The sequence below is a fragment of the Callorhinchus milii genome, unplaced genomic scaffold (assembly GCF_018977255.1).
Source record: "Callorhinchus milii isolate IMCB2004 unplaced genomic scaffold, IMCB_Cmil_1.0 Scaffold2, whole genome shotgun sequence".
NCBI lineage: Eukaryota > Metazoa > Chordata > Chondrichthyes > Chimaeriformes > Callorhinchidae > Callorhinchus > Callorhinchus milii.
In genome coordinates, this window is record NW_024704743.1 from 88,609,034 (window position 1) to 88,628,120 (window position 19,087).

General features: G+C 43.9%; 1 protein-coding gene across 1 annotated transcript in view; it reads right to left on the reverse strand.

Annotated features, from left to right (window-relative positions):
• necab1 (N-terminal EF-hand calcium binding protein 1) overlaps window positions 1-15,681 on the reverse strand; it is a 93,754-nt gene extending 78,073 nt beyond the window's left edge. Inside the window, exons 1-2 of the mRNA XM_007903191.2 lie at window positions 15,421-15,681; window positions 12,413-12,437 (exon numbers count right to left, since the gene is read on the reverse strand). Coding sequence (XP_007901382.1) covers window positions 12,413-12,437; window positions 15,421-15,519 — 124 coding nt within the window. The 5' untranslated portion in view covers window positions 15,520-15,681. The remainder of the gene's footprint in view (window positions 1-12,412; window positions 12,438-15,420) is intronic.
• Between the last annotated feature and the right edge of the window lie 3,406 nt (window positions 15,682-19,087).

A 19,087-nucleotide genomic window follows, 5' to 3' on the forward strand; every position in this document is an offset into this window, starting at 1 on the left:
CCTCTTAGTCAGTTCAAACCCTATGCCAGGAGTTCAAGTTCAAATTTGAGGCTGACACACCAGTGTGGTTGCTGTGGGAACACTGCATTATCAGAGGTGCCGTCCTTTGGATAACACTTTAAACCAATTTTTTGTTCAGGTGAACATTAAAGATCCCAAGGCACGATTTGAAAAGTGAAGGTAGTTTTTACTGGTATTCTGATAAAAGATAACATTGATCATTCACTCATTTGTGGAGTCCTGTAGCTCAGTGGTTAGAGCACTCGCTTTGCAAGCGAGAGACCTGAGTTCAATTCCAGGCAGGGCGAAACCTTGGGCAAGTTTCCTTACTCCACACGCCTAATAATAATCCCTCCAAAACCAAAAACAATAATAAATTGGTCATTTTCAATCTACGACTGTTTGTGGGACATTGCTGTGCGCAATTGGCTACTGCGTTCGCCCACAAATGTACAGTCAATTCACTTTACAGTGTGTTCTGTGAAGCGCTTTGGGACGTCCTCCTGACGTGAAAAGCGCTATATCAAATGCAAGGATTATTATTATTATTATTATTACTTCAGGGCTGTTTGTGGGATATTTCTATGTGCCAGCTGCCTACCACATTTGTTTAACTACACTTTGCACAAAATTCTATGAAGCACTATCAAATGTTTTGATGACATGATAAGACCTATATTAAATGCTAGAATTATTATTATCATTATCCTGTCATCCATGCAAAAGGATCTCAATTAACCATTAGGAGTGGGAAATAAAACTTCCCAAACCCAGGCGTACTGAGGTCAATTGTCAAGTAGCTCAGCACAGACCAGGATTAAAATGTTCTATTTTTTGGTCTGAATATAGAAATTTACAGCACAGAAGAAGGCCTTTGTTCCATCATGTATGTGCTGTATGTGCTCTCTCTTTTAAAGAGGAACCTTTCACTCCCATTTACCTGCCTTTTCCCCATACCACCATATGACTTAGTTTAGTTTTTACTCACTAGACTATTTTGTGAATTGATTCAGAAGTTGTATCAAATATTAATTCAGATTTGGTCAGTTATTTTGCTGTCTTCCAATGTTTTTGTTGCATAATGTACTATTTGAAGCAAAGAATATCACACAATCCATTAAAAAGCCAGGATATAAATAGTGCTCTTCGGTGCACACTTACATAACAAACATTTTTTCATTCTGCCCTTGAGACTTTGTGTGGAAAATATGCCTTTCTAAACATCTGGGAATCTGGAGATTGATCGAGGAGATTGCTTGTGCTAACATAGTAGCATGGTGCATCAATGAGGTAACCCTGCTGAGCCAGAAAACCACTGTGTTTTCAATTCTTCAACTTCCTTCACTATATTTTGCCCCATGGTTCGGATCTTCACCTACTGAATTACCTCTGATACTTGCAGATAAAATGAATACCAGTAAGAGTTCTCATTACCTTCCAAAGTAAAGGGAGCTTCCACACACAGTACAGTTGTTTCTCTTCTCTCTAGTAATTTCCTTTGCTCAATTCCTATCTTCTGTTTCATTGTTTGGATCACTGAATAGTTTCATAATCTTTTCTGCAATTTATCTTTCAGATAAAAATAACAACTGAGAAATATAGTGCTTTTTTCCCACTACGATGTGATGAAGGCATCAGCACTCAGCCAAAATTTGACAGTTTTGACTCTCAATTACAGGAGTGAAAATGGCCATAATTTAGAAAGAAAATAGGAAATAGCTTACCTATAATAAAAGTTGGTAAATTGTATCCACTAATTTCTTGCAGGGTCGATGCACAGATGACACTTAACCACTTATATAAAACGTGCCTGGTTTGTGAACATTTGTACATTGGAAATAGCCTACAGAATACTGAAGTCAGTTGTAACCCTTATTCCCATACAGAATAACAACAACAACAACAACAAGATTCCATTTATGGAGCACCTTGCACGTCGGGAGGACGTCCCAAGGCGTTGTACAGTTGGGTCAGGACCCGAGCAGGGGGGAAATGGTCAGGGTGAGGGGAGGGAAGGGAGGGAGCGAGGAGGGGGTAGAGAGTCGAGAGGGGAGCTGAAGGCACGGTCAAAGAGAAAGGTCTTGAGACCGGCCTTGAAGGAGGAAAGGGAGGAAGCGGCGAAGGCACTGGGGGATAGAGTTCCAGAGCCTCGGGGCTGAGAGGCTGAAGGCCCGGCCACTGATGGTAGGGCGGTTGGGGCGGGGGATGTGGAGCAGACCGGAGCCAGAGGAACGGAGGGTATGGGCAGGTAGGTAGGGGGATAGTAGGTCGGAGAGGTAGGAGGGAGCAAGGCCATGAATGATGATGGAAGGCGGTGCCAGTTATGGCGCGGATATGAGGGAGAAAGGACAGCTCAGGGTCGAACAGAACCCCGAGGTTCCTGACCGGCTTTGAGAGGTGGAGAGTGCAGCCTTGGATGCTGATGCTGTCAGTGCCTGAGGTGCGGAGGCGCTGACGCGAGCCAATCAGGAGGGCCTCAGTTTTACGCACATTGAGCTGAAGAAAGTTGTCTCTCGTCCAGGACTCGATGTCGGACAGGCAGCTGTCAGGACATCGGTGGTCGTGGAGTTGAGAGTAGAGGAGGAAAGGTAGAGTTGGGTGTCATCCGCATACATGTGGAAGTTAACCCCATGTCTGCGGATGATGTCACCGAGGGGGAGCATATAGAGGGTGAAGAGGAGGAGACCGAGGACAGAGCCCTGAGGGACACCACACGAGACAGTGCGGGGGCTGGAGGAAACAAAGTGAATATCAAAGGGAATACAAATGAAACATAAGCTGTTTTACATATCTTTGTCTTACAAGTTGTCTTAATTTATGAACTGGTTCAAACGTGTCCCCCCCCTCCACCGCCATACCACCCCCCTGCACACTCTGTCACAATGACTGGACCTGAAGCCTGACACACTGCTCGTGGTTTAGCGGAATACAAGATGAACTCAAATGTATCAAAGTATCCTGGGCTACAATGTCCCAGATAAAATTGATCATTCACTTCATGGCTGTTTGTGGAACATCGCAGTGTGTAAATTGGATTCTGCTTTAAATACATAGTCACTGCACTTTACAGTAAATTCTGTGAAGCTCTTTAAGACATCCTTCCAAAGTGAAAAGCTCTGTTTCAAATAAAATTGATTCTTATTATTATCTATTATTATTATTACTATAATATTTTCTTATATTAGTGTAGTTGCCTCTGCTCAGTACATATATGCAATTGGAAAATATTTCTGCAGCAGGAGATGATACTTCTGTTTCTGGCATTTACATCTCAGAGATGTAATGTTTTTATTCTTAAATGCAGATAAATTAAGAGTGGTCTGGTGAGCCCAATGGCACAACATGGAGCTTCAAATCCCTGTGAGTTGCATATTGAACTGCAGCACTAAATGGCACTTGGTTTTGTCTGGGCTCTGAGATGAGATGCTATGTGTTAATGAGTACTCCATGTCTAGGAGTGGCATTCCACCATTACACCGGAGCCCCAGAAAATGGGTTGTTTGATAATACTCTCTGCCTTGGTGAATCATTTTTGCTATTTGGTTGAGCTTCGGAGCAGGCATTCTCATCGGTGCTACTCTTTCTGTTAAGAAACAATCCTTAATTATATTTCTAGAAGATGTTGACATTTTCAAATTGTATGGAAACGTCTCTCTTCACCATTCTGCACTCCCACACTGCTATTCAGGCTTATACGTCAAGCCAACATGTGATAAATAATTACTCGGCTAAGGAAGAAGACATGAATTCTAAAGCTGCAGCATTCAGGTAGTGGTTTATAAGGAATATATATCATTATTATGGTAGCTTTCTCTGTCATTTATTATATAACAATACAAGTTTGAATGTAGGAATGAGATACACTGTGGTATGTTGTTTTCAGCTAGCTGTAATCCTTTAGGTGTTGATTCTCACTCTAATTTTCAATATTGGCATAGTTACCAAACATTCGCTTTGATTCTCCAGAAAGCCCTGCTGTTTAGGAGTATGAGGCAATAAGGGTTTGCTGGAAAGGATGTAGCTCAACTGAGAGTCGAAAGTACAATTTTTCTTAAACAGTGACATTTCATCCCAGTCACGTCTTGAAGTGCATCTTCCACTGAATATTCACAGCAGGCAACTTTTCACTGCTTTGTGAAGAATATCAGTTCTTTAATCCTTTATAGGTTGTTTTGAAATACTGCTTCTGTTTTGCTCTTTTCCTGCTTGAAAAGGGAAGCAAATGTTGAAAATATCTTTAATGTGTAAAATGCAAGTAGCTCTGCAAATATTCACTCCTGAGCATCTGTTTTTATTGTTTTCATGCCTGAAATATAACACTCAATCCTCTTGCTGCTTCTTATTGGGCTAAACTATAATGTATTTCAAGATGCATCCATTCCTCAAAGGATGAAGACAGTTGGCTGTTCAGTATTGTAAGAATAATGAATTCTGGCAGTCTTAGTTGACTTTTGTCTATTTAACAAAACTGCCTTTAATATGGCTTTTGAACACGTCAAAGATGATTTTGTCACAAGATTTTGCCCAAGTATCTCTCTTCATTGGTAAGATGTATGCTAAAGCATCAGGACAATATTTAAAATATGCCTTCTTGTCAAATCGGATATGAAAATGCCCAATGACTAAAGGAAGTTTACCTTAGAATAAAACTGGAGAGGCTGCTGTCTGAGAAAAGCCATAGATCTCTCCAGTTATCTTTATACCTTTGCACTTTAGACTCTGGTGAATGAAGATCAGAGGAAGGATAACAACAACAACAACAACAAAATTACATTTATATAGTGGCTTTCACTTTGGGAGGATGTACGAAAGCGCTGAACAGTCAGGTGTTGGAACCCGAGCATCAGGGAGGGGTGGTGTAGGGGTGAGGGAAGGCAGAGAGTTGGGAGGGCGACCGAAGGGTCTTGAGACTGGCCTTGAAGGAGGCAAGGGAGGAAGCAAGGCAAAGGGACTGTGGGATGGAGTTCCAGAGTGTGGGGGCAGAGAGGCTGAAAGCCCGGCCACCAATGGTAGGGCGGGTTGGGCGGGAGACATGGAGCAGACCAGAGCCCGCTGAATGGAGGGAGCGGGCAGCTTGGTAGGGAGTCAGCGAGTCAAAGAGTTAGGAGGGGGCAAGACCATGGATGGCCTTGAAAGTGAGGACGAGGATCTTGAACTTGATCCTCTGGGGGATGAGGAGCCAGTGAAGTCGGGCGAGGGTGGAAGTGATGGGATCACGGAGCCTGGTGCGCGAGAGTACACAAGCTGCAGAGTTTTGGATGATCTGCAGCTTGTGAAAGGAAGAGTTGGGAAGGCCGATGAGGAGGGAGTTTCCTTAATCGAGTCTTGATGTGACAAATACATGGATAAGGGTTTCGGCAGCCTGAGAGTGAGGCAGTAGCAGAGTCTGGCAATGTTGCGGAGGTGGTGGTAGGCAGTGCCAGTCATGGCGCGGATGTGGGGGAGAAAGGACAGTTCAGGGTCAAACCAGACACCCAGGTTCCTGACTGGCTCAGTGAGGTTGAGTGTGCAATCATGGATGTTGATGCTGCCAACACCTGAGGTGCGGAAGCGCTGGCGGGAACCAATCAGGAGGGCCTCGGTCTTGCTGACGCTGAGTTGGAGAAAGTTGTCCCTCGTCTAGGACTTGATGTTGGACAGGCAGTCGGTCAGGATGCCAGTAGTCCTAGGGTTGAGGATGAGGCAGAGAGATAGAGTTGGGTAGCATCCGCATACATGTGGAAATTTACCCCATGTCTGCGGATGATGTCACCAAGGGGAGTATGTAGAGGGTGAAGAGGAGGGGACCTGAGAGACCTGAGGAACACCACACTAGACAGTGCGGGGGCTGGAGGAGAAGCCGTTTGCTGCGACGAAGTGGAGGCAGTGTGAAAGGTAGGACCTGAACCAGTCAAGGACAGAACCTGGAAGGTTGAGGTGAGAGGAGAGGTAGTGGAGGAGGATTGAATTGTCCACGGTGTCAAAGGCAGCGGAGAGTTCGAGGAGGACAAGGAGGCAGAGGGAGCCCTGTTCGCACATGGTCAAGATGTCATTTGTGGGCAGCATGGAAACCCGATTAGAGGAGTTCATAGAGGGAATGGGAGGAGGGGAAAGAGGGAATCTGGGCGTCAACAGCTCTCCCAAGGACCTTGGATAGGAAAGGGAAGTTTGAGATGGGCCGGTAGCTGAATAGCTCTGACGGGTCAAGGGAAGGTTTCTTCAAGGTGGGGGTGATAATGGTTGTTTTGAAGGGGAAAGGAACAGTACCACATGACTTGGAGAAGTTGATGATGTCGCCAAGTAGTGGGGCAAGGTGGTGGAGCTGGGATTTAAGAAGAGGGATGGGGGTCTAGGGAGCAGGTGGTGGGCTTCATGGTGGTGAAGACAGAGGAGGGGTTGACAGGTTCAAATGTGTGGAATGAGGGATGGGTAATTGTCGGAGTGTGGGGTGGGGGTAGGGAGGGTGTGTAAGTTGGGAGGGTAGTGGCAGCTGAGCGGATTCCCTTGATTTTGGATTTGAGGACGTCCAGCATTTTCTCGCAGTGAGAGTCAGAGGAAAGAATCTGTGAAGCGTGGCAGGGAGGGCAGAGGAGCCCATTGGCGGTGAAGAACAGGAGCCTGGAGTTACCCTTCGCCTCCAGGATTAACTGGAATAGAAGGCTGATTTGGCTGAGGTGAGAGTGGAGCAGTAGTTCTTGATGAGGTCCAGCCAGATGTGGCGGTGGACCGTTAGGCCAGATTTGAGCCACGTGCGTTCGGCAGCCCGCACCTGGCCCTTAAGCGAGTAGAGGTGGCTGGTGAACCAGGGTGAGGATCAGGAATAGGAGGCAGTTCGGGAGGTGAGGGGGGCAAGGACATCATGTGTGGTGGAGAGGGCGCTGTGGAGAAGAGTAAGCGCAGTGAGTGGGTTGGTGCGAGAGGTGGGCCAGAGGGGGAGGAGTTCAGGGGACTCCAGGGCAGCAGAGTGGGACTGTGGGGAGATAATAATAATAATAATAACAATAATCCTTGCATTTGATATAGCGCTTTTCACGTCTTCTAGACGTCCCAAAGCGCTTTACAGAACACACTGTAAAGTGAATTGACTGTACATTTGTGGGCGAACGTGGCAGCCAATTGCGCACCGCAATGTCCCACAAACAGTCGTAGATTGAAAATGACCAATTTATTATTGTTTTTGGTTTTGGAGGGATTATTATTAGGCGTGTGGAGTAAGGAAACTTGCCCAAGGTTTCGCCCTGCCTGGAATTGAACTCAAGTCTCTCGCTTGCAAGGTGAGTGCTCTAACCACCGAGCAACAGGACTCCACGAGAAAATGAGATCTTCTTCCATGGGTGGTAGAAGATGGTGGTAGGTTTGGAGGCAGTGGGGAGAGGGATATGGGAGTTGAGGGAGATGAAATGGTGGTCAGAGATGACCTTGTCAGTGATGGTGACACCCAAAATGCTGAGGCCCCGGGTGATCACCAAGTCGAGCGGGTGACCATGGGTGTGGGTAGCAGAGTGGATATAGAGGGGGAGGTTGAGAGAGGAGAGGAGAGAGGAGAAGTCTGAGGAAGTAGAGCAGGAGAGGTGAAGTGGAGGTTGAAGTTGCCTAGAATGATGAGGCGGTCGGAGCAGAGGCAGAGGAAAGCTAGGAGGGTGGAGATGTCAGAGATGAAGGTGGGGGAGGATTTTGGGTGGGCGGTAAATTTGGAGGATTTTCAGAGAGAGGTGGGAAAAATGGTGGTAAGGTGTTCAAAAGAGGGGAATGATCCGGTGGAGTAGGGGGATAGGGCAAGTGATGCCCTGGATATGAGGGCCACCCCGCCGCCACAGTGGTTGGGGCGTGGGGCATGGTGGTAGGTGTAGATAGATACAATAACTCATTGTACCAAACGTCCAACCTTGACTCCTCAAGTTAAAATTATAAGGCAATATACAAATTTCACATTGAGGCCCTTTAAGTAACAGCATAATTTTTTTTGCCAGAAAAAAAACTCCTGAAGACCTTTTTGAAGACCTTTACGTTGTATTATGTGAACCTGCATTTGCCAAGTTTTCTTTAACATCAACCCCAACTTGGTGTTGGAGGCATTTTCACCAGCAACAACAAATTTACATTTGTATAGCACCTTTCATGTCAAGGAGGACGTCGCAAGGCACGAGAGTATTTTCAGCAAATTATTTTTTATTTGGATGTTAAAACAAACTTAACATAAGCATGTGTCTCATACAGTACTAGTAAACAAGTTGTGAACAGTTCCTTGATTGTAAAGGTATTAACTATAGATTATAAAAAGAATGCATTAATCAAAATTTCCTTATAAGATAACCACTAAAATAAAAAAAATGTATGATTTACAGGACATGGAATAGTATGAATAGCTAGGGCAAGGTGAAAACGTCACCTGCCAACGCACAGCATTTTGTCATTGTTTTACCATACAGAAGGATAAGGAGCAAGAAAAAGAATACGACAATGACTTGCATTTTTAATTGATTGCCATTTAATTGATTGTCATTCCAGCAAGGATAAACGATGCTCAGAAGGGAGTGAATATTTAAAATCAGAACTACTCTTCAGCTCACAGATAAATTACTGAACAATATCCATCCTGTCTTTGCAATTCACGTCATGTCGGTATCAGCAGCACCTTGAACCCAATCTACAATCATACATTTTCACAGCACTGAATCATGCTATCTGCCTATCAAATCTGTGCTGAAATTTTTCTCCATATGAACTAATACCTTTTGATATTCTTCTTTTTGATGCATCTATCTCAATTTCTTTTAAAATAATTTATGGATTCTGTTTTAGCAACAACCTTTATACAGTTAATATAACACCTTCCTAACCACCTCTTTAATTCTTTTTGTGACAATTTTAATTTTGTGCTCTTTCATTACTGGCTTAATGGAAAGAATTGAACATAATAATAATTCTTACATTTGATTGTCTCAGGCACTGATTGTCTCAGATTGTCACATCATTGCCACATCTCAAAGCACTTCACAGTATTTATTGTAAAGTGTAGTGGCTGTGTAATTTGTAATCTGTATTTTTTGACCCCATAGTTACCCTTCATTATCTGAAGACTTTAATCAGGTCAGTCCTTAACCTCTCCAATTCTAGTCTAAAAATCACGAATTTCTCAATCTTTCTTCATCACTGACCCTTTATGCCAATATCCTAACTCTACATTACTTATTTTCTATTGCTTTTATATCCAGCCAATAATCTAGTGTACATTGAATGTTTACTTTTCTAATACTGTACTGCTAAAAGTACATGTTTAATCCCAATGGAATAAATATATATTGCAAGACAAAGAAAGCAGAAAGCAAGATTAAAAGGCAGCCTTGAAGTGAAATAATTGATAATTTTTATTATGATATACCTTCATCCAGATGGTATTGCATTAAAATCTAATTTTAAAATCTCTTAATTGTTACAGAATCTACAAAATTGCACAATAGCAGATATACTATATGTATTATTATCATAAACATACTCCTGTGTATAAATATACAGGAGTATGTTTATAATAATAATAATCCTTGCATTTGACATAGCGCCTTATCAAGTCATCGAGACATCTCAAAGTCTTTCACAGGATGTACTGTAAAGTGGATTAACTGTATGTTTTGTGGACAAAAAATGTGGCAGCTCGTTTGCGCACAGCAATGTTCCACAAACAGTAATGGAGTGAGTGACCAATTTTTTTTATTTATTTTTTATTCGGGTGATTGTTGGCCAGGACACCAGTGGAAACTCCCTTCTCTTTTCGAATTGTGCCATGAGATCTTAAAGTCCACCTGAACAGGCAGACGGGACCTCAGTTTAGCATCTCATCCGAACGACAGCACCTCCGGCAATGCAGGCTCCCCCAGCCTGGCATAGCTCCCCTAGCCTGGCATCAGCTCAGACCAAGTAATTCTGAATCCCAATGTTGAGCCCACAACCTTCTGATTCAGAGGTGAGTGTGCTCCCACTGAGCCAGGCTGATACATTATATTCAGCTAATGAGGTTTCAGTCTCTGATTTAATGTTGAAAGCGTGCCAAAATAGTTGAAGAAACACAGCTCAGACACATCCATATAACAACAATAAATTACATTTGCATAGCACCTTTAAAATCGGGAGGATGTCCCAAGTTGTTGGACAGTCAGGGATTTGGACCCGAGCGGGGGATGGGGGGGGTGGATTGGGGGTCAGGAAGGGTGGATCAGGGTTGGTAGGGGTAGAAGGGTAGCCGAAGATGTGGTAGAAGAGGAAGGTCTTGAGATGAAGGAAGCAAGGCAGGGAGAAAGGTGAAGAGACTGTGGGATAGAGTTACAAAAGGTGGGCAGAGAGGCTGAAGGCCCAACCGCCGATGGTGGGAGGACCGGGCTGGGAACATGGAGCAGACCAAAGCCTGCTGAGCATAGAAAGTTGACAGATTGATATGGAGTTAGCAGGTAACAGATGTAGGAAGGAGCAAGGCCATGGAGGGCTTTGAAGGTGAGGGCGAGGATTTTGAACTCTATCCTCTGGAGGATGGGGAGCCAGTTGAGCCGAGTGATACTGGGAGTGATAGGAGCCTGGAGTGGGAGAGGACACGAGCTGCAGAGTTCTGAACGATCTGCAGTGTGTGGAGGGAAGTATTAGAAAGGCTAACAAAGCAGGGAGTTGGCGTAGTCGAGCCTAGAAGTAACACATTCATGGATAAGGGTTTCGGCAGCCTGATGGAGAGGCGTTGGCAGAGCCGGGCAATGTTGCGGAGGTGGGGAAGGCAGAGCAGGTCATGGCATGGATATGGAGTAGAAAGGACAGTTGAGGGTCAAACAAGATGCCAAGGTTCCATACTGGCTCAGTAAGCTGGAGTGTGAATCCTTGGATAGTGATGCTGCAGTGTCTGAAGTGTAGAGCTGCTGACGGGAACCAATCAAGCGTTAACTTTCAATTGGAGAAAGTTAGCTCTCATCCAGAACTTGATGTCTGACAGATATTCTATCAGGACAGCAGTGGTCTTGGAGTCAATGGTGGAGGCAGAGAGATAGAATTGGTGTCATCTGCATACATGAGGAAGTTGATCCCATGTCTGCAGATGATGTCACCAAGAGAGGAGTGGACCAAGGACATAGCCCAAGACGGTGTAGGAGCTGGAGGAGAAGCCGATTGTGGCAATGAAGTGGAAATGGTTTGAATGGTAGGATCTGAAGCAGTCAAGGACAGGACCATGAAGGTCAAGGTGAGAGGAGAGGCGGTCATGGAGGACAGTGTCAAAGGCAGCAGAGAGGTCAAGGAGGATGAGGAGACAGAGGAAGCCCTGGTCACAGATGGACAAAATGCCATTTGTAACTTTGAACAAGGCTGTTTCATTACTGTTACTTCAGAAAATACCATTATGGATAATAAAGGAGTAGAATAAGTGTTATTTTAATAATTTATTTGATCAGAATACAATACAACATAAAAACCCAGAAGAGTAGCAGTATTGACTCATACTACTTAGTATAATTATGACACACCACCAGTAAACATTTTGATTTAGGATATTTCAAAACCAAATGAATGCAAATTTCCTGGCCCTATTCAACAGCTCAATTAATCAGAATATTCTTGTGGAGACTTGATTTGATTTGAGATACAAACAAGTAGAAAAGTAGCTCAGTGGTTAGAGCACTCGCTTTGCAAGCGAGAGACCTGAGTTCAATTCCAGGCAGGGCGAAACCTTGGGCAAGTTTCCTTACTCCACACGCCTAATAATAATCCCTCCAAAACCAAAAACAATAATAAATTGGTCATTTTCAATCTACGACTGTTTGTGGGACATTGCTGTGCGCAATTGGCTGCCGCGTTCGCCCACAAATATACAGTCAATTCACTTTACAGTATATTCTGTGAAGCGCTTTGGGACGTCCTCCCGACGTTAAAAGCGCTATATCAAATGCAAGGATTATTATTATTATAAGTGACTGATGGTAGAATCTGACTAATTCTACCAGACCGATGGTCGTATAATATTCCACAAGCCCATCCTTGCCAAGCTTCACTGGCTCCCTGTCTCTCAGCGATTGGCCTTCACCATTGCCTAAAATCATTTCATATCCTACCACCTCATTATCTCTCTGATCTCCAAAATTCCCACTACTCTGTTCAACCTATCCGCCTGGTTAGCCCAGGCTTTCTGTGTCCCCCTCCGCCTTCTCCCCATATCACCATCAGTTGCCGATCTTTCAGATTCTATGCCACTAACCTCTGACTTTTCCTCCCTTGCCACTCTATCTCTTTTCAAGTCACACCTTAAATCCTACCTCTTCGATTGCCCCCATGGTCATCTCCCTCTTCCCTGCTGTTCAACTTCATCATTGTACAGCACTCTGAGCTGTTTCCTACATGAGGGTATTACTGTATATAAATTAAATTTATCATTGTATAAGTACTAAAGTTGATTCTAAATTCTTACCATTTTTGTCTGCTCTCCGTAAAATCTGAAACAAATCGCACAGGATAGATTGATTAGCAGAGTAAATAAGATGGCGAAGCAACTAAACATGAAAAAGCTGCTGACCTACTTTTTCTTTTAGCAATATTAATGAAACAAGACATGAAAGTCATTCATAGTTCTTGCAAATGAATCACCAGGCCCTGACAATTTCTCTCAAGTATTGTAATTGAGGTTTGAGTATTTTTAGATTACATTTTCTAACCAAAAAAAACAGCTGAGCTTGGAGCTCAATAAAACATATGACAGCTGAATTACTTGTGTAATATGCTAATTCTTAAATCATTCTATGCATCTGGACAAAAAGAACAAGTTGAAGAACACCCATTCACAATTTTTAATTAAAATGCATGATCCAGCAGGTTATTGAACAATCTGACAAAATCGTATTGTGCAGAGAATGAACAAAATAAATAAGAACCAGATCTGAATTACAATACAGAAGTCATATTGTCAGTATGCCTGATGCGCAAACAATAGAAAACAAGTGCTTAATCAAATGCAAGAATTTAAATACAGTTTTATAATCAAAAGCAAACATTTTCTTTATTTCAGAATACAGTTTACAGTTGGGTTGCAGTTATTCAGTGAGATTTAATCTATATTAGCTTCCACTGCAATGATCAGTTTGTGAGTCAATGGTTTATTTTAGTCAAATAATAATAATAATAAATGTATCATTATTGATCTATGACCACTAAATATTAAACTAGATGATCAAAATATTTTATAATATAATCTGTGGTCATCAAATATGATTTAATATGTTCCAATTTTGATAAACAATAGCTGTATCACCAGAGTTGTCAGTTATTGGAAACAGCCTTGAAGAAATTCTGTCGTTTGCAGTTATACTGTGGAAAAACATTAAGGATGCAGAACTCGTTACTGACCCACCTTCACATTAAGAAAATGATCACATTACGCTACCCTTTCAATTGATGAATACCCATTAACATTCAGCAATACAGACTTTGGAAAAGATTTTTAATAAAATTGAGGGCTTGATGGAACGGTAGTAATATCTCAAATATCTCAGCAATTTAAAAGGATTGTTGCATTAGGAAGTATCAGATATCTAAGGTTGTCCATGTATATTACTGGAAGACCTGCTGTATCTATACGTGCACATTCCCTTCCAAAAATCTATCTCTGGAACTTCTATGTGTAGGTAGGATGCATGGAAACCGCAGCTTGATTTGGATACTCTTAAGCATAGTCAAGGTTTCTGCATGTGTCAGACACTCGACTGACCAAAAAAATTGCACAAACTTCGGCTATTATTTATGAAGTTTGCAATTCAACTTCCAGTTTGTAAGATCGAAAGCATTCGATGATATGAGGATGTGATTGGGTTAGTGGTTATTTCATTGAATGCTCCTCTGCTACAGGTTAAGGGGCTCCTTTGTTAGAGAAGGTTATTTCATTATGGTAGATTCAGATGATTTACTTTCTACCAGAATAATACACTGTACTCAACAATGACTTTCATTTATGCATTTTATTAAAGCAATTACTGACCCAATATTTTAAAATGGTGTCATTGTTCTGCTGCATGTTTCACTTTAATGTTACTATTCTGTTTCTTTTTGAATTTAGAACCCTTTCTGACTATTGCTAATCAATAACATTTTCTCTTATTATAACTTAAAACTGAAGTGCGTCACCGTGGTTTTCTAATTAATTCACAAGCGTTTCAACAAAAATCTCAGTATTAAAGAAGAATTCAGTAATCCTCTTTATTTAGTGATATTTACTAAAGAAGATGACTGTTTGACTCGCAACGATTTTTACTGCACCAATTTCATCCCCTGTTTCCCGAAGCCATTAACACTGTTTTTCCTTTTTGTTGAGGGTAAGGTTCCATGGGCATTAGGCACTCTCTGTTACTTCACCCCTCGGTGGCCATTATATATTGACAGGACCTGTTGGTAGGCTATTCAACCATTCAACCAAATCACAACCCAGGCTGATCTTATCTCACCCCCTGTCCAAAAGTACACACCCTCAAAACAGAGGAACTGGTATTGATCAGAAGCAGATACCCTATAGTTAATTATCTCTTAAATAACCAAAAGCACTGAGGCCAATTGCAACAATTTAACTGATGCTCTGGTTAAAATCTAGTAGATGCAGAACATCTGGGGGTGGGGGGGTCAAACCAGGCACCTTCTTAACCTCCAGTCTGTGTGGTTTAGCTGGTTTCTGGAGAAATCTGGTGAGACATTGATATGTGAGAGATGGCAATGTGAATCTTGGCTGATCTATCCTCAGAGCTATTAACTATGTATGTGTAACTTGGAGCAAAGGTTCCACAGTCTGATCCTAACCACCCAGTCCCGCCTATGTTGTTAACCTGCAACTGAACAGACCAGAGCTTCACCGCTCCAGAAATTAAAGAGATTTGCAAATATGGAAGGACTCAACTGCTAAAAAAAAACCAGGTTGTTCTGGAGTTAGCGACAGTGGTTTAATGGAGCAATTGAACATTTAAATGGTTCCACCGAAAGGAAGCGACAGAGTGAGTGCAACAAAGAGACAGATCAGGGATTCACTCCATCCACTAAACTCCCAAACTTTTATTCTGGGTGTCAGAAAAATGACAGAATATATTCGGATGGGTTCATGGTCACTTGACTGGCTTTTTGGTCGGGTGCATCTATCCTCCTGACATGAAAAGCGCTATATCAAATGCAAGGATTATTATTATTATTATTATTATTATTATTATCGTCTTAAAAAAGGCGTGAGAAGCGTTTTGCTGATGGTCTGCCCACACAGACAAACATGCGTTAGGAGTTCAATCAGCAACACACAGCAACATGCATGTGCTCTCAGAAAGTAAGAGAAATGAAGTGCTCATATAATCTTTGCTCCAACGTTACGATTTTAACCAGTTAAAAGAAGATGACTGGTTTTTTTTTGGGGGGGAGGGGGGTGCATTTTACACAATTGCAGTTTGTACTTACGTCCAGGAAAATCGACATACCCTTCTTCAGCAGGAGTGGAGAATCAGCATCATTCTCTGGTGATTCTGTTGAAAAGGGAGGGCTCCCCTCGCAAGCCATGGTTATCACAGTCTCTGCTGCTGCTGCTGGCTGCGAATTAGTGAGCAGACACGGCTGCCTTTGCTGTTAACTCGAGAGAGACTCAATGCAACGCTGGGACCGAACCTGCACCTCTGCACCAGTTCTCCTCGAGAGAATGCCACCAGGAGGTGTTTTGGTGCTGTGCTTTTTGTTGTGGCTCCGGGTGGATTGGTGCTGAGAGGCACCCGCTTTGCTGCCACTCACTTCCACCCACTCATCCACAAATCGGATGCCCTCGCAGCCCCTCTCACCGTACAGGTCGCGCACAACCATCACATTGTTTAACATATGGCATATTGTCTCCACTGCTGGTGTTTGTCTCTTAAAACTCTAACGTTAATGATAATAATATCATAATAATAATAATCCTTGCATTTTGATATAACGCCTTGTCACGTCTTCGAGACGTGTCAAAGTGCTTCATAGAAACTGCTGTAAAGCGAATTGACTGTATATTTTCTGGGCAAAACGCGGCAGCAGTGTCCCACAAACAGTCATGGATTGAAGTGACCAATTGATTATTATTATTATCTTTCAGGAATTATGATGTCCCTTCCCTCACCAAATATCGGACTGCTTCAAGTCCTCTGTCCTATTGGCGGATGATATTTTAGCCATTTTGTCCCACTCTCTGGAACTCCACCCAGTGTCCCTCCACTTCGCTCCCACCCTCACCTGTTCAACAACAAAATTACATTTGTATGGCACCGTTCACATCGGGAGGACGTCCCAAGGCACTGGACAATTAGTGTTTCAGACCCAAGATGGGAGTCAGGATCAGGGAGGGGTGAGGGCAGCGCGGGAAGGATGGTGACCAAAGACACGTTCGAAGAGGAGGGTCTTGAAGGAGCAAGGGAGGGGGCGAGTCAGAGGGACTGCGGGATGGAGTTCCAGTGGGTGGGGGCAGAGTGGCTGAAGACTTGCGGAAGAAGCGGGCAGGTTGGTAGGGGGTGAGGCGGTCGCAGAGGTAGGGGGGGAGCAAGGCCATGGAGGGCTTTGAAACTGAGGACAAGGATCTTGAACTGTATCCCCTGTGTGATGGGAAGCCATTGTAGTTGGATGAGGATGAAGGCCTTAAGGTCGAGGACCCTGGTGAAGAGAGGACAGTTCTGGATGATCCTCCCCTGTTCAAGGCTCATCTCAAAACATACATTTTTGATGGAGATTTTGGTTACTTTTCCTACCCCACCCCTCCCGGTTGCCACCTCCAGCTCAGGTGCTCTCTAGCTTTGTCAAGTCCTCTGAGAGATCTTCTGATATGAAAGGCATTTTATATGAATGTAAATTGTATTGTGTGCTACCTATAATCCCAGTTTTCAGTCTGTTTTGGGGCCAGCCTTCATAATAGTCTCCACTATTCAATTATTCCCATGTGTAAGAGTCAGTTTGCTTATACGAGTGAATTGATAGAAATGGAAAAAGAGAAGAATAGGAAATAGTGAAGTTGAAGATGCAGTTCTCACTGAGGAAGCTTTTCAAAGGAGGCCCCTGGACTAGAAGCACACAGTTGTGGCTGAGACTACCCTTCACAACCCCTAATCTGTGCCCTCTTTTCCTGCTGCCTTGGTGTCTAAAAGTATACATCATAAATGTCTTAACAATGCATTATCTTTCCTATGAAATATGAGACACTGAGCTTAGTTTAATACAACAACCTGCATTTATATTGTGCCTTTCCTGTGGGAGCTGCTAATAATATAATTTGCTTTTTCTAATAGTATAAGTTGCATTACACACAATGTAATTTGTAAATTCTCACCGGCTTCTCCAGCCCTTAAACGAAAATCATGAAAATTGAGAAAAAAAAATCATCATTGCTTCCTGGCAGAGAAATACAATGGAAACAGCTGGAAAGAATCTTTGCAAACAAATATACACTTTTTTATTCAATTGTCCAACAGTTTTCCTCCTACTCTCCTGAAGGCACTGACCCGTGCAGGAATTCAATTCCACAGGCTCCAGCAGCACTCAAATACCACACTCAATTGGGTACTGTTCATGTGTGAGCCCTAAAAGTATTGAAGACTGGCAGTATCACTGAGCTGAGGTTGGCTCAGCCGCGTATTCTGAATTTACCAGCAGAGGTCACTGCATTATACCTATCAGGAAAGGCTGAACATGTTTGGACTCTTCTCTTGAAAAGAGGAGGGTAAGGGGTGACCTGATAGAGGTCTTTAAAATTATGAAAGATTTTGATAGGGTAGACATAGGAAAGATGTTTGCACTCGTGGGGGAGACCAAAACCAGGGGCCATCAATATAAAATATTCACAAATAGATCAAGTAGGGCATTAGATAAGTTAGACGATATTTCTTCACACAGAGAGTATTGGGAATGTGGAATATGCTACCACCACCACAACAACAACAACAACAACAACAAGATTCCATTTATAGAGCGCCTTTCATGTCGGGAGGACGTCCCAAGGTGCTGTACAGTTGGGTCAGGACCAGAGCATTGGGGGGAAATGGTCAGGGTGAGGGGAGGGAAGGGAGGGAGCGAGGAAGGGGTAGAGAGTCGAGAGGGGAGCTGAAGGCACGGTCAAAGAGAAAGGTCTTGAGACGGGCCTTGAAGGAGGAAAGGGAGGAAGCAGTGAAGGCACTGGGGGATGGAGTTCCAGAGCCGAGGGGCTGAGAGGCTGAAGGCCCGGCCACCGATGGTAGGGCGGTTGGAGCGGGGGATGTGGAGCAGACCGGAGCCGGAGGAACGGAGGGTACGGGCAGGTAAGTAAGGGGATAGTAGGTCGGAGAGGTAGGAGGGAGCAAGGCCGTGAATGGCCTTGTAGGTGAGGATGAGGATCTTGAATTCGATCCTCTGGAGGATGGGGAGCCAGTGGAGGCGAGCGAGGGTGGGAGTGATGTGGTCCCGAAGCCTGGTGCGGGACAGTACACGAGCTGCAGAGCTCTGAATGACCTGCAGCTTGTGGAGGGAGATGGCGGGAAGGCCGGCGAGGAGAGAGTTCCCATAGTCCAGCCTTGAGGTGATAAAGGCATGGACCAGGGTTTCAGCAGCGTGAGGGGTGAGGTAGTGCCGTAGTCTGGCGATGTTCCGGAGGTGATGGAAGGCAGTGCCAGTTGTGGCGCGGATATGAGAGAGAAAGGACAGCTCAGGGTCGAATAGAACGCCGAGGTTCCTGACTGACTTTGAGAGGTGGAGAGTGCAGCCTTGGATGCTGATGGTGTCAACGCCTGAGGTGCGGAGGCGCTGACGCGAGCCAATCAGGAGGGCCTCAGTTTTACGCACGTTGAGCTGAAGAAAGTTGTCTCTCGTCCAGGACTCAATGTCAGACAGGCAGACAGGTGGGAGGACAAGCGGTGGTGGAGGATAGCGTGGTCGACCGTATCGAATGCTTCCGATAGGTCGAGGAGGACGAGGAAACAGAGGGAGCCCTGATCGCAGATGGTCAGGATGTCATTGGTGACCTTGACCAGGGCAGTTTCTGTGCTATGGGCAGCACTGAAACCCGACTGAAGGGGTTCGAATAATGAATGGGTGGAGAGGAAAGAGCGCAGCTGGGAGGCGACAACTCTTTCAAGGACCTTGGACA